Genomic DNA, 14,923 nt, shown 5'->3' with positions numbered 1-14,923 from the left:
GGAACCCTTGTCTTGTCCCTTTCATAATCCTCACATGATCAGTAAATTGTCATTAGCCAGTGTCCTAGGCTTCAGAGTGTTGTAAAGCTTCTCGACGACCCTACAGAAAGTGAGCCTCAGCCCGAGATGTTTTAATACTTGACCCAGATAGGCCCATCTTACTTGATTAAATGATTTCACTGTGTCTAATGTAATCACAGCTAAAGACAATGAATTAGAAGTTGCCAGATCTATCACTCCCAGCAAAGTATGCAATAACTCATGAAGGTTCCTTCCAGGTATAAGCTCCTTTTGATCCTCTTGAACCAGCTTGTGTAGAGACATTGATTTTTAAGCACAGCCTGCTCTGATGATCTTGGTAGATCAGGCTTTGAGTCTTAATCTTTAGGCGGTTGTACTGATCCACCCACGTTGCACCCCGGTAATGCCTCCTTGACAGAAAGTTGCAAAATGCAGTGCGAAGTGCTGTTTGCGTAGAGAATTTAGCACATTTCCAGCTCAAATTACCTTAAGTGCTGGAAAGTAAATACCCATCCATGACTTTGCAATGTTTTGCGCCACTTAGTGCGACTTATTTTTCCAAACATTTCACACATTGTATGTGGGCTTCACTCATTCACTGCACAGTACACACCCATTTTGTGGAATGTATTACAATTTGTCCAGGTACAGAATGTGTACTGGAAATGTATGCTTCCAGTACAAATGTTATGCTAGACATCACACACACACCTCAGCACCACGGTGCAGAGGTTGTGTGTTGGTGCTAGGCAGCCTGTTTATGCACCAGCACAGGAGACAACAGCAGCATCAGGCCATTTTAAATAAATACGGCTCTTCATTGCATTCTTCACCTTGCACAAAACAGGGCAATAACTTTCATTGCTGCACTGGGCTATGCTAAATATGAATACAATTTCCCAAGTGTCTGGTAAGAGTGGAAGGTTGAGATTGTAGTGCAATGGGAAAAGAGGTGACAATGTCTGGGAACGTCTAACTGTGGGGGCTTGGTATTCACCCACACTCCTAATTGTTTACCTCTTGTTTTTACCTTTCGTTTTTACCTCTCGTTTTTTTCTTGATTATCTCCTGATTATACAAGAAGGGTGGCCAGAACGATGACGTAATAATGGTTAATACTATGCCAGTGAAGAGCGCATGTCGGATGCTGTGCCCCCTGGGCTTCGAACACACTTGTCCGAGGGGGACTACGTTTCCCAGCATACCTAAACGCAACGCGCGGGACGTGATTACGTCATACGCGACGTCATGTGGGGCCGGTGGAACAACCGGGAACGTTGGAATTTAGCGTTATTACGCTGAACTCCCAGAGCCGCCACTGACTGCGCGGCGATCCGGAAGCAGGCAGTACTGTGAGAACTTTAATCCTCTCTTCTAAACACTACCTATCCTATTTTTCTTTTAATCCTGGTTGTGGAACCCTCTAATAAAGGTTCAATTGGTATCCTCAAACCAGTTTTAAAGCACTTCCCTATTAACTGCACTTTGTCGCTTCACTAGTCCTAGTCCCAGGTGACACTCACTGATCAAACACTATATATATGTTGTGTTTATTTTTGCATTGTGTCTCTTGGTCTTTTATGTTTACCCCCTCCCTTATGCTCCGTCCTGAGTGTGGCTACACCAGGGCGTTTTGTAAGCAGACCCGATGATGAAGCATGTCACACACTTCGGTATGTGAGTGAGAGCAGTTTTCCAAAACAGTTGTATTTTTTCTGTTTTGTGGTGTTATATGTGTATTTGAGTCTCTCCACCCCTTCTTGTGTGTATAACGTGGCTTTTGTGGTTAGTGCTATCCTGCTCTCTCCCTCTGAGAGAGCAGGATAGCTGCATATCTTAATAAAGATGGCACTTTCCTGCTCTCTCCCTGTGGCACAGCACAGCAACTTTGGGTGCTGCTTTCTGGGACAGTTTTTAAAAAATCTGGGCCCGTGTATTATAAAATGTTCTAAGTTTGCTAATATTAATATCAGCAGTCATGTATTTATGCATATGTTAAGCTGGTTTATATTCTAATATGTGTTGCTCTTGTCTCCAGTGTTCAAATGTTGCTTCTCTGCCTGTACTCTCGTCTCCTTCTTCCAAGACAGAGCAGCTCTATTATAAAGTAGATGCTATGCTCTGCCCATACTAGTTTAGGTGAGAAGCAATCTCAACTAGTTGCGCACTGTTCACTATGTGTTATCCAACACTTATCAATGTAAACACGAAACTAAACAAAAACTTCAGTTATTTTAATTCATAACCTCATACTTCTGTGATCATCTGTACGTTTTTACAAAATGCAATAATAAATCAATTGAACATATAATTGCTTGATTCTTAGTTCTGTACATAAAACATTTAGTTTTCAAATCACAACGCAAAAGATGTGGTACTTGATTTTCACATTTTCAAATTATGCCCAATGCATTTCGGCACAAAGGGTGTGCCTTCATCAGGGGCTGATCTGTAATAAAGGTGGAAACAGTGAGACAGGTAAGTGTATTATGTATGATGTGTTCCATGGGGGTATATGTGTACAAATAAAATGTCATCATACCTCTAGTGGACGTTAGTCCCTCAAGTTACACTGTAGAAATAAAACGACAAGTCCAAAGAAAATGCCAGTATTAAAGTTATCTGTACCAAATAAAAACCAATGACACTCATAGTGCAAGCGATAATTATACTAGTCCAACAAACAAGAAAATGCTTACCTAGATGAAAATGAAATGTATTGCCCTGTAAATACAAGTAACACCAGAACATTTATGCCTGTTATTTACATACTGTTCGTGACATAGAGTCTTAATAATAATAACCAGGGGTCCTACCTGATCTGCGTTGTCTATTCCAATCTAAAAAATGTATAATAGGATATAGTTGAAAAAGTATCCAAAACAGACTCCACATGTCCGTGAACAATCCGCTAAATATCAAATCACCCACCTCATACGCGCTAAGTTCTGACCTAAAAAACGAAAACAAATAATTTTTAGCTCCACGGTATTGCACTGTGCTTATTCTACAACAGTAAGGCTAGTGTAACAATCAGTCACACCAAAATTCAATTTACCTTCTTGTAATATCGCCAATGTTTTAAACGGTAGTACCCAGCCTCGTATCCCAGTCTAATCCACACTGCCTTGAGACAAGACGTTTCACGCCATTGCTCGAATTCACCTCGTTTGTAGCATGTCTTCGTCATCAACACTGAAAACGGACTGTTCCAACCAGTATGCCGATAATCCCAGGTTACTAAGTCGCCATTTTAAACAAGAATTTAACATTATGCTCTAAACGTTGACTTCCAAAGGAAGAAGCGCCTTGCAATGTGTACCATTCAAACACTATCAAAAGTTTTCCGTTATTAACGAAAAGGACACTGTAATTCCATTACTTTCCTGAACTCTGTTCTTACTTGCATGTATTCCCATGAACGACACTAAAGACGGACTGGTAACTCCGTAATCAACAACATTTGAACCTAAACAACACGAGAGACGAACTCCCTACTGCTAATATAACTCGTGAGTAAAAATCTCAATTGCGTTTCTACTCTAATTCAATCCTGAGATAAAAAACGGTGTGGTATGAACTGTAGGATGTAATCAGACTGCAGACGGCAGTGAGTGTTATAAAACGCAGCTCCAAAGTATGCATACTCAAAATGAATCGTGTAAATGAAAAAAATATTGCGAGTTCAATACATGATGTAAGATCTTAATGATAAAGTAATGAAGAATAGAGGATGAATGGAGATACAATTCAATTAATTACTTTTCACGTTCACTGTACATATGATAAATGAACTTTCATGCACACTTAACCCACTGTGTCAATGCTTAGCTCCAAAACTATTAATATGGGTTAAGCCATATTTACTCATATTCCAAAACTATATATACAATGGAACATTATACATTCACTAGTCAATACTATTTCTCAGAGCATAGACATTCATCCTGATATACAGTTATCATCCTTAATATAAACATATAATCTCCTCGCAAATCATAGATGAGTATTTTGGGTATGTACATACAAGTGCAACTAATGCATAAGATAAGAAAGATTTTACATCATAATATGATTGAAACTTATGGGATATCACTACAGTTGCTATGCATTTCTGAAGTAAGCCATTTAAAATATTGCGTGAGGGACCTCAACATAATAACAATAACATATGATGTAATAAAATGTAAAACTGATGTATTGAAATGTCCACTATATAGAGCCCTATAAATAACATGAAAGGTCATATCTGTCATTTAATCCCTTGGGCTGCATTGTCTGTAGAAATTTAATCCAGTACAACTCACGTTGCAAAAGACGGAGTCTGTTATCAGTGCCTGATTTAATCTCTACCTTCTCAATAATGAAGCATCGTAGTTGAGAGATTGTGTGACTGGACTCCTTCCAGTGGGTGGCTAGTGGAGATGATAGATTCTGATTCCGTATCCGACTCTTGTGCTCATTTAATCGTGTTTTAAGCTTGCGCTCTGTCTTCCCTACATATAACTTGCCACATGGGCACTTAATGCCATAGACTACATTAAGGGTGTTACAATCACTACTGTGTCTGAGTTTGATTGTCTGGCCTGTTGTTGGGTGTGAAAAAGTGTTTCCAATGATTATATTATTACAGTTCACACAATTCAAACAACGAGTTGTTCCTTTGTAATCTCCATGTTGGACGTCTTTTCTCCCTTTCAGAATTTGTCGTATGTTGGGTCCTCTTTTATATGCGTGCATTGGTGGTTGTGCAAATATCCCGTTGAACTCTGTCTCTGTGGAGAGTAGTTCCCAACGTTGATTAACAATCCGTTTAATCTTTGATGAGACTGTGGTGAACTTGGTCACAAATACCATTCTGTCCTGGCTAGTTTTAACTTTTGGTTGTAACAATGTGTCTCTATTCATTTCTGCCACTCGCTCTCTGCTCCGTTGTATGATGGTTTCAGGATATCCACGGCTTTGGTATCTTTGAGCAAACTTCTCAATGTTAGTTTCACTTGTAGTAGTCAGTGAACAAATCCTTTTAATTCGAATGAATTGAGACAAAGGTAAATTCTCAACCAATCTTCGCGGATGAAAGCTAGCGTAATGTAATGCGCTATTTCGATCAGTGTCCTTAATGAACAATTCCGTCTGAAATCCTGTAGGTGTTTTCTGAATCCTCACATCAAGGAAATCCATTGTATTAGGATCAATTTTATAAGTAAATTGAATCCTGGGGTTTACGGAATTCAAGAACTTAATTGTATCAAGTAATGATTGTTCAGTACCTCGCCAAATTAGAAAGATGTCGTCTATGAAACGACAGTACATCTTAATTTGTGTCCATGCTGCTGTATTGAACACATGTTCAGCCTCGAATTGCGCCATAAAAATGTTCGCATACGCAGGAGCCCCTGCAAAGCCCATAGATGTACCGGTCATTTGAGCATAAAACCTTCTATCCCATTCAAAGTAGCTGTTGTGCAAACAAAATTTCAGTAGCTGTAAAAGAAAAACTTTCTCCGTAGGTAAATCCTCCATTTGTAGAAGAGCCCATTCTACTGAATCTAATCCATCTGAGTGTGGAATCGAGGTATAAAGGGAAACTACGTCAATAGTACATAGAATCCAGTTCTCATCTATTTCACCTCCAACTTCTGACATTTTCGATAAAAAATCACTCGTATCCCGAATGTAGGATCTCCAATTCTGAACGAATTGCTGCAAAAAGAAATCCAAAAATTTCCCGAGGGGGTCAAAAAGAGACCCGCATCCCGAGACGATAGGTCTGCAGGGTGGATTCGTTAGATGTTTATGCACCTTAGGGAGCATGTAGAGCTTTGGACAGCGTGGGTTGGTGGTCGTCAAAAAACTCTGGATTTTCTCATCTATCCATTCTTGTTCTCGTGCTTCCACTAAAAGATTCTTTAGCATTGATTGCAATGTTGTCGTGGGATCTCTATCCAGAATCTGATAGGTGCCAGTGTCAGAGACGTGCTCCTCAACCTTAGCCGTATAGAAGTGCTTATCCATTACCACCATTGCTCCTCCTTTGTCTGCTGGTTGTATTTGGATATTGCTATTCATTGCCAAATTATGCAGAGTGCGTTCTTCTGATCTTGTAAGGTTACCACGTGTACGCGACTTATAATCCAGACCTTGTATATCTTTTTTCACCATTGTCTCGAAAGTGTCAAGCATTTTATGAGAAATAGGTGGTTGGAATGTACTTTTAGGTTTGAACCGTAAGCTGTATTCAGACTGCCTTGTATCTGTTGTTGGTACAATATTGTGAAAAAAATGTTTGAGTCTCAATGTTCTCATGAAGCGATAGAATGCTGCTTCCAACTCAATTTCATTTGCTCTAACCGTCGGAACAAAAGATAAACCTTTGTTAAGGACCCTTATTTGTTGTTGATTCAGAGTGGTTGAGGATATATTAATTATCAGACAACTGTCCTCCCGCTCCTTAACGATTTTCCTGTGGCTTCCTCGTCTGGTTTTCCGCTTGATGTTGAAGCTTCGCGGCGGTCCGTCGGTTGTAGCCCTTGATTCTGGGTTTGTGACAAAAAAGCCACATTGCCACTAGTAGTCGATTGTTGTGTACCTTCAGTCACACTTGATGTTGCTTGATCAGCCAGTTGAACTGGTCCACGAGTGATTGATGTCTCTTTATCTGTAACTAAACTCTCTTCTGAAGAGTGTGCCGGTGTTTGTGGTTTCTTTGGATGGTATTGTCGTCTGGCGTAGATTTCTGCCCAGGTATACACCTCATTCAATTTATAATCAATGGTGTCTCTTTTGTACTTTCTCAATTTACCCTCCTGAAGTTCTCTGCTATATTTCTCTAATTTCTGTTTCAGCCCATCAATGCTTATCTGCCATGAGTCATTTTCCATCCTGGACTCAAGTTCAGTTTTCAAAATGGAAATTTCCTCTTCAAGATCTCGTATAGTCTTAGCAAGTTCCTCAACTATCAGGAGAATTAAATCAAGAGAGCATTTGTTGAGGATATTATACCACTTCTCCATAAATTTCGCGTTCAAGTTAAACCTGAATAGCATCGGCTTGATTGATAATCGCAATCCGCGTGGAATTCGTTGAGCCTTATGATATTGCACCAGTGTGGATGCGTGCATTTTCTGATTTAGTTGTCGTCTTGTGAGGTATTCTAGTTGCCTTAATTGTTGACTGATGGAACCCCCATGGGCATCCATTGTCCTGACTTCCTGTATCATAGCATAAATCTTATCAGCCTGTTCTGCAGTGTAAGCCAACGTGCTGGCCCTATTATGTGTCATTCCTGTAATGTTATCAAACTGCATGATTGGTGTTGGGTGCCTCCCCACTAATGACTGGTAGCTAAATAAAGTTTAATGGGTGTGTGAGGAGCACTCCGTTATAAACAGTGTATTCAACCTATATAATCGGTGCTGCAACTAATCAGGTGTGTCACGCCTGTGACTGAATACTAGTTTAGGTGAGAAGCAATCTCAACTAGTTGCGCACTGTTCACTATGTGTTATCCAACACTTATCAATGTAAACACGAAACTAAACAAAAACTTCAGTTATTTTAATTCATAACCTCATACTTCTGTGATCATCTGTACGTTTTTACAAAATGCAATAATAAATCAATTGAACATATAATTGCTTGATTCTTAGTTCTGTACATAAAACATTTAGTTTTCAAATCACAACGCAAAAGATGTGGTACTTGATTTTCACATTTTCAAATTATGCCCAATGCATTTCGGCACAAAGGGCATAATTTGAAAATGTGAAAATCAAGTACCACATCTTTTGCGTTGTGATTTGAAAACTAAATGTTTTATGTACAGAACTAAGAATCAAGCAATTATATGTTCAATTGATTTATTATTGCATTTTGTAAAAACGTACAGATGATCACAGAAGTATGAGGTTATGAATTAAAATAACTGAAGTTTTTGTTTAGTTTCGTGTTTACATTGATAAGTGTTGGATAACACATAGTGAACAGTGCGCAACTAGTTGAGATTGCTTCTCACCTAAACTAGTATTCAGTCACAGGCGTGACACACCTGATTAGTTGCAGCACCGATTATATAGGTTGAATACACTGTTTATAACGGAGTGCTCCTCACACACCCATTAAACTTTATTTAGCTACCAGTCATTAGTGGGGAGGCACCCAACACCAATCATGCAGTTTGATAACATTACAGGAATGACACATAATAGGGCCAGCACGTTGGCTTACACTGCAGAACAGGCTGATAAGATTTATGCTATGATACAGGAAGTCAGGACAATGGATGCCCATGGGGGTTCCATCAGTCAACAATTAAGGCAACTAGAATACCTCACAAGACGACAACTAAATCAGAAAATGCACGCATCCACACTGGTGCAATATCATAAGGCTCAACGAATTCCACGCGGATTGCGATTATCAATCAAGCCGATGCTATTCAGGTTTAACTTGAACGCGAAATTTATGGAGAAGTGGTATAATATCCTCAACAAATGCTCTCTTGATTTAATTCTCCTGATAGTTGAGGAACTTGCTAAGACTATACGAGATCTTGAAGAGGAAATTTCCATTTTGAAAACTGAACTTGAGTCCAGGATGGAAAATGACTCATGGCAGATAAGCATTGATGGGCTGAAACAGAAATTAGAGAAATATAGCAGAGAACTTCAGGAGGGTAAATTGAGAAAGTACAAAAGAGACACCATTGATTATAAATTGAATGAGGTGTATACCTGGGCAGAAATCTACGCCAGACGACAATACCATCCAAAGAAACCACAAACACCGGCACACTCTTCAGAAGAGAGTTTAGTTACAGATAAAGAGACATCAATCACTCGTGGACCAGTTCAACTGGCTGATCAAGCAACATCAAGTGTGACTGAAGGTACACAACAATCGACTACTAGTGGCAATGTGGCTTTTTTGTCACAAACCCAGAATCAAGGGCTACAACCGACGGACCGCCGCGAAGCTTCAACATCAAGCGGAAAACCAGACGAGGAAGCCACAGGAAAATCGTTAAGGAGCGGGAGGACAGTTGTCTGATAATTAATATATCCTCAACCACTCTGAATCAACAACAAATAAGGGTCCTTAACAAAGGTTTATCTTTTGTTCCGACGGTTAGAGCAAATGAAATTGAGTTGGAAGCAGCATTCTATCGCTTCATGAGAACATTGAGACTCAAACATTTTTTTCACAATATTGTACCAACAACAGATACAAGGCAGTCTGAATACAGCTTACGGTTCAAACCTAAAAGTACATTCCAACCACCTATTTCTCATAAAATGCTTGACACTTTCGAGACAATGGTGAAAAAAGATATACAAGGTCTGGATTATAAGTCGCGTACACGTGGTAACCTTACAAGATCAGAAGAACGCACTCTGCATAATTTGGCAATGAATAGCAATATCCAAATACAACCAGCAGACAAAGGAGGAGCAATGGTGGTAATGGATAAGCACTTCTATACGGCTAAGGTTGAGGAGCACGTCTCTGACACTGGCACCTATCAGATTCTGGATAGAGATCCCACGACAACATTGCAATCAATGCTAAAGAATCTTTTAGTGGAAGCACGAGAACAAGAATGGATAGATGAGAAAATCCAGAGTTTTTTGACGACCACCAACCCACGCTGTCCAAAGCTCTACATGCTCCCTAAGGTGCATAAACATCTAACGAATCCACCCTGCAGACCTATCGTCTCGGGATGCGGGTCTCTTTTTGACCCCCTCGGGAAATTTTTGGATTTCTTTTTGCAGCAATTCGTTCAGAATTGGAGATCCTACATTCGGGATACGAGTGATTTTTTATCGAAAATGTCAGAAGTTGGAGGTGAAATAGATGAGAACTGGATTCTATGTACTATTGACGTAGTTTCCCTTTATACCTCGATTCCACACTCAGATGGATTAGATTCAGTAGAATGGGCTCTTCTACAAATGGAGGATTTACCTACGGAGAAAGTTTTTCTTTTACAGCTACTGAAATTTTGTTTGCACAACAGCTACTTTGAATGGGATAGAAGGTTTTATGCTCAAATGACCGGTACATCTATGGGCTTTGCAGGGGCTCCTGCGTATGCGAACATTTTTATGGCGCAATTCGAGGCTGAACATGTGTTCAATACAGCAGCATGGACACAAATTAAGATGTACTGTCGTTTCATAGACGACATCTTTCTAATTTGGCGAGGTACTGAACAATCATTACTTGATACAATTAAGTTCTTGAATTCCGTAAACCCCAGGATTCAATTTACTTATAAAATTGATCCTAATACAATGGATTTCCTTGATGTGAGGATTCAGAAAACACCTACAGGATTTCAGACGGAATTGTTCATTAAGGACACTGATCGAAATAGCGCATTACATTACGCTAGCTTTCATCCGCGAAGATTGGTTGAGAATTTACCTTTGTCTCAATTCATTCGAATTAAAAGGATTTGTTCACTGACTACTACAAGTGAAACTAACATTGAGAAGTTTGCTCAAAGATACCAAAGCCGTGGATATCCTGAAACCATCATACAACGGAGCAGAGAGCGAGTGGCAGAAATGAATAGAGACACATTGTTACAACCAAAAGTTAAAACTAGCCAGGACAGAATGGTATTTGTGACCAAGTTCACCACAGTCTCATCAAAGATTAAACGGATTGTTAATCAACGTTGGGAACTACTCTCCACAGAGACAGAGTTCAACGGGATATTTGCACAACCACCAATGCACGCATATAAAAGAGGACCCAACATACGACAAATTCTGAAAGGGAGAAAAGACGTCCAACATGGAGATTACAAAGGAACAACTCGTTGTTTGAATTGTGTGAACTGTAATAATATAATCATTGGAAACACTTTTTCACACCCAACAACAGGCCAGACAATCAAACTCAGACACAGTAGTGATTGTAACACCCTTAATGTAGTCTATGGCATTAAGTGCCCATGTGGCAAGTTATATGTAGGGAAGACAGAGCGCAAGCTTAAAACACGATTAAATGAGCACAAGAGTCGGATACGGAATCAGAATCTATCATCTCCACTAGCCACCCACTGGAAGGAGTCCAGTCACACAATCTCTCAACTACGATGCTTCATTATTGAGAAGGTAGAGATTAAATCAGGCACTGATAACAGACTCCGTCTTTTGCAACGTGAGTTGTACTGGATTAAATTTCTACAGACAATGCAGCCCAAGGGATTAAATGACAGATATGACCTTTCATGTTATTTATAGGGCTCTATATAGTGGACATTTCAATACATCAGTTTTACATTTTATTACATCATATGTTATTGTTATTATGTTGAGGTCCCTCACGCAATATTTTAAATGGCTTACTTCAGAAATGCATAGCAACTGTAGTGATATCCCATAAGTTTCAATCATATTATGATGTAAAATCTTTCTTATCTTATGCATTAGTTGCACTTGTATGTACATACCCAAAATACTCATCTATGATTTGCGAGGAGATTATATGTTTATATTAAGGATGATAACTGTATATCAGGATGAATGTCTATGCTCTGAGAAATAGTATTGACTAGTGAATGTATAATGTTCCATTGTATATATAGTTTTGGAATATGAGTAAATATGGCTTAACCCATATTAATAGTTTTGGAGCTAAGCATTGACACAGTGGGTTAAGTGTGCATGAAAGTTCATTTATCATATGTACAGTGAACGTGAAAAGTAATTAATTGAATTGTATCTCCATTCATCCTCTATTCTTCATTACTTTATCATTACGATCTTACATCATGTATTGAACTCGCAATATTTTTTTCATTTACACGATTCATTTTGAGTATGCATACTTTGGAGCTGCGTTTTATAACACTCACTGCCGTCTGCAGTCTGATTACATCCTACAGTTCATACCACACCGTTTTTTATCTCAGGATTGAATTAGAGTAGAAACGCAATTGAGATTTTTACTCACGAGTTATATTAGCAGTAGGGAGTTCGTCTCTCGTGTTGTTTAGGTTCAAATGTTGTTGATTACGGAGTTACCAGTCCGTCTTTAGTGTCGTTCATGGGAATACATGCAAGTAAGAACAGAGTTCAGGAAAGTAATGGAATTACAGTGTCCTTTTCGTTAATAACGGAAAACTTTTGATAGTGTTTGAATGGTACACATTGCAAGGCGCTTCTTCCTTTGGAAGTCAACGTTTAGAGCATAATGTTAAATTCTTGTTTAAAATGGCGACTTAGTAACCTGGGATTATCGGCATACTGGTTGGAACAGTCCGTTTTCAGTGTTGATGACGAAGACATGCTACAAACGAGGTGAATTCGAGCAATGGCGTGAAACGTCTTGTCTCAAGGCAGTGTGGATTAGACTGGGATACGAGGCTGGGTACTACCGTTTAAAACATTGGCGATATTACAAGAAGGTAAATTGAATTTTGGTGTGACTGATTGTTACACTAGCCTTACTGTTGTAGAATAAGCACAGTGCAATACCGTGGAGCTAAAAATTATTTGTTTTCGTTTTTTAGGTCAGAACTTAGCGCGTATGAGGTGGGTGATTTGATATTTAGCGGATTGTTCACGGACATGTGGAGTCTGTTTTGGATACTTTTTCAACTATATCCTATTATACATTTTTTAGATTGGAATAGACAACGCAGATCAGGTAGGACCCCTGGTTATTATTATTAAGACTCTATGTCACGAACAGTATGTAAATAACAGGCATAAATGTTCTGGTGTTACTTGTATTTACAGGGCAATACATTTCATTTTCATCTAGGTAAGCATTTTCTTGTTTGTTGGACTAGTATAATTATCGCTTGCACTATGAGTGTCATTGGTTTTTATTTGGTACAGATAACTTTAATACTGGCATTTTCTTTGGACTTGTCGTTTTATTTCTACAGTGTAACTTGAGGGACTAACGTCCACTAGAGGTATGATGACATTTTATTTGTACACATATACCCCCATGGAACACATCATACATAATACACTTACCTGTCTCACTGTTTCCACCTTTATTACAGATCAGCCCCTGATGAAGGCACACCCTTTGTGCCGAAATGCATTGGGCATAATTTGAAAATGTGAAAATCAAGTACCACATCTTTTGCGTTGTGATTTGAAAACTAAATGTTTTATGTACAGAACTAAGAATCAAGCAATTATATGTTCAATTGATTTATTATTGCATTTTGTAAAAACGTACAGATGATCACAGAAGTATGAGGTTATGAATTAAAATAACTGAAGTTTTTGTTTAGTTTCGTGTTTACATTGATAAGTGTTGGATAACACATAGTGAACAGTGCGCAACTAGTTGAGATTGCTTCTCACCTAAACTAGTATTCAGTCACAGGCGTGACACACCTGATTAGTTGCAGCACCGATTATATAGGTTGAATACACTGTTTATAACGGAGTGCTCCTCACACACCCATTAAACTTTATGCTCTGCCCATAGCCATAAAAAGGAGCCTTAAAGCCTAAACATATTCAGTGTGAATGTAAAGCTTTTGCAGGTTAGCTATTGTATTTTGAAATTGATCAGTCACATAAAGAGACAACTGAGGAAGAAAGTTAAATTTAAAGATAGAAGAAGCATTAAAAAAAATGCAGCTGTTGCTAGCATTCACAGTACCCCTAAAACTACTACGGCAGCACTGACATTTATGTTGTTACTAAAGCATTTAGTCTATGAAGAGCATCTAGCTGTTAACATGTTGTCCTGTTGTCTTTCACAAGCTTTCAACCAAGCTGAATTCGTTCCCGGCCTTGATTTCCATGAGGCTGGAGTTCCTGAGGATCCTCTGCAGTCATGAGCACTTTCTGAACTTGAATCTCTTCTTTGTGAACCCGTTGTCTGCTCCTGCTTCTCCGTGCCCTTCCTTGTCGTCACAGGTAGGCATGCATCTCCATTTGGGGTCCCTTCAAGTGGGTGCCCTTTGCATCCAAACCTTCTGAGTACTACATCCTTTAGATGTAAGGAGAACTTAACGAAGGTCAGTCAAATGTAACAAACAGGCATGAGTGGGATGTGCCTGTTAAAGATATGCTCCTGAAGTGTTTTTGTTTTTTAGAAAGAGGTGAAGGCTTGGATTATGTGATGAGGCTTCATGAAAGCAATGATTCAAAAGGCAGTATAACTAGCATAGTTTTCTATTGGGCACTCTTTCGTAATCTTCTAAGAAGGAATGGCCATTTAAAAGTAATTGCCAGCAGTTGATGTGCCTGTTTTTCTTTACCGCTTTCTTTTTTTTAATTGTACTTCATTAAAGTAATCCATTAAGCAAGTTGACGCCATATCTGTGAACCACTGGCACTGAAAAAGTAAATGTGAAAGTCTATGTTACACACAAACCATCTGTGGGCACTAAGAGATCTGAGGATCTTCATATATTGAAATAGATTAGCCATGCATCTTAAGGCCATAGGACGAAAACCCCAGCATAAAGGTGTTTACATCACACCATTTTGTGTTTGACCAACAGGCTGATGAGAAGGTTGGCCAGTGATGACTGGAAGAATCTCCAGAGAGTACGGACTAAATCTCTGGGCCACATAATCAAACAATCAAACCAGCAGGCAAGCCAGTGGAGCTGAGCACTGCCACTCCTTGTCACACAGGTCAAAATGCTACCAGATGCTTCTCCATACTCATGAGGCAAAGGCCACATCCCTGCTGGACAGTCTCGAAATTAATTGGAGGATTTCTGTTTATTTGCCACAACCACGTACAGCCCAACATAGGGTACTAACTAAGCTGAACTCTGTCCAGACACTATCAATGGCAACCTCTACGTATAACAATCAATACACAAAAATGGTGACAACCCCCATGCACTGCTGCATCCTTACATTCTCTAGCATACACATGATTATGCAGTACTCCACGT

The 14,923-nt window shown here is 39.2% G+C and overlaps 1 protein-coding gene across 1 annotated transcript in view; it reads left to right on the top strand.

The window, feature by feature from the left end:
* DOCK8 (dedicator of cytokinesis 8) overlaps positions 1-14,923 on the top strand; it is a 765,653-nt gene that overhangs the window by 591,949 nt on the left and 158,781 nt on the right. Inside the window, exon 27 of the mRNA XM_078675733.1 lies at positions 13,773-13,928. Within this exon, the coding sequence (XP_078531859.1) occupies positions 13,773-13,928 (156 nt within the window). The remainder of the gene's footprint in view (positions 1-13,772; positions 13,929-14,923) is intronic.

The sequence above is a fragment of the Lissotriton helveticus genome, chromosome 2_1 (assembly GCF_964261635.1).
Source record: "Lissotriton helveticus chromosome 2_1, aLisHel1.1, whole genome shotgun sequence".
Lineage (NCBI taxonomy): Eukaryota > Metazoa > Chordata > Amphibia > Caudata > Salamandridae > Lissotriton > Lissotriton helveticus.
The sequence above is the reverse complement of the archived record's forward strand: the minus strand, read 5'-3'. Positions and strand labels throughout refer to the sequence as shown.